This window comes from Elephantulus edwardii, unplaced genomic scaffold, assembly GCF_000299155.1.
Source record: "Elephantulus edwardii isolate Elephantulus edwardi_28Jun2011 unplaced genomic scaffold, EleEdw1.0 scaffold04622, whole genome shotgun sequence".
In the NCBI taxonomy this organism is placed as follows: Eukaryota; Metazoa; Chordata; class Mammalia; order Macroscelidea; family Macroscelididae; genus Elephantulus; species Elephantulus edwardii.
The window spans coordinates 1-1,604 of record NW_006404372.1 but is presented as its reverse complement, the minus strand read 5'-3'; the positions used below and the strand labels follow the sequence as shown (position 1 = coordinate 1,604).

General features: G+C 46.3%; 1 protein-coding gene across 1 annotated transcript; it reads left to right on the top strand.

Moving 5' to 3' along the window:
• Window positions 1–940: 940 nt before the first annotated feature.
• On the top strand, window positions 941–1,264 carry LOC102872434 (annexin A2-like; the record flags this gene model as incomplete). The annotated part of the gene is made up of 1 exon (XM_006903529.1): window positions 941–1,264. A coding segment is annotated over one exon (324 nt), but the record flags the coding sequence as incomplete, so codon positions are not given.
• Between the last annotated feature and the right edge of the window lie 340 nt (window positions 1,265–1,604).

Sequence of the window (1,604 nt, the reverse complement as noted above, 5' to 3'; positions counted from 1 at the left end):
GCACAGGACAGAGCAGAGTTTAGGGCTGTTGTACATAGGGTCGCTATGAGTCGCAAGCGACTTGACGGCACATAACAACAACAACAGTGCCATTTTCTAAGTCTCTTCTGACATCTATTTTGGGGGTTTTTCCTTCTCCTCTGACTTTATAGTGACCTTTTGCTCTCTTCATGGATGGTATCCTTGAAGTCATCCCACAACTCATCTGGTGCTCGATCATTGGTGTTCACTGCTTCACACCTGTTCTTAAGATGATTTTTAGGATGATTTTCATCTCACCAGTGGTGATTATATATAACTCATTCCCACAATTCATATACCTCCTTCAGTTCACATGCAAATCCATTAGGTTCCTAAACCGAATGTTCAGAAACAGTTTTCTGTGTCATTTAAGATTTTCTTTTCTTTTAAAATAAATTTGATACAAAAAGGAGGCAGAGAGAGGAAAGGAGCAGGAAATAAGAGATCTCATCATTATCATTGTGTGGAAAGGTCTCATTAAGGAGCCAGCCATCTGGACATAAACTTTAGGGCAGACAGTTCATAAACGAAGGAAGTGGATAATTTTCAGTAGTCTTTTTGTTTGTTTGTTTCTAACATAAAAATTCCATTTATTTCTCTGGTTTTGACACAGTATACAAGAGGGCCAAGTGTTTCACATCATAGTATTTCACTTCCAAGTCTTTGGATTGTTCATTTCTTTGGCTAAAAGGAGAGTTGCCAGGAAAGTCAGGCATTAGGTAGGTCACTAAAATAAGGGGAGAGGCGGGGGCAACACTGACGCCATTCTTGGCGGGGTGGGCAGGGCGCGGGGGTTGCTGTTAGTTGCAAGCTGATTTTCTAGAACTGTTAGCAGGAAGCTGGAACCATTTCTGGAGGCTCACGGGGCCTCCAGCTTCAGTCATCTCTGCCGCACAGGTACAGCAGGGCTTTCTGGTAGTCGCCCCTGGTGGACACATCTGGGGACTTCCGCAAGCTGATGGTTGCCCTCGCCAAGGGCAGAAGAGCAGAGGATGGCTCCGTCATTGACTATGAGCAGATTGACCAGGGTGCCCGGGAGTTGTATGATGCTGGCGTGAAGAGGATGGGAACTGATGTGCCCAAGTGGATCAGTATCCTGACAGAGCGCAGTGTGTGCCTCCTGCAGAAAGTGTTTGAAAGGTACAAGAGCTCCAGTCCTTATGACATGCTGGAGCGCGTCAAGAAGGAAGTCAAAGGAGACTTGGAAAAGGCTTTCCTGAACCTGGACTGCCAAGAGAACAGACAGGTTTGTCCTAGAGAGGGTGAAACCATGTTGCCCCTTAGAGATGAGGATTTTGAAGCTCTGACTCACGTACTTCAGTCACGTGGCCAGAAGAGCCCCGTCCTTGAGAAAGGACATCACGCTTGGAAGGGTGTAGGGACAGCGCAAGAGGGAAAGACCCTGGATGAGCTGGATTGACACAGTAACTGAGATAATGGGGTTAGTGTGTTGTAGTCAGTGAGGCTGGCTCAGGAGAGGGCAGGATGCAGGACTATTGTGCATAGGGTCACTGTGAATCACAGGCAACTCAATGACATGTAACAATAACAGTCAAACCCTTATAGTACAGTTCTTTCACCCA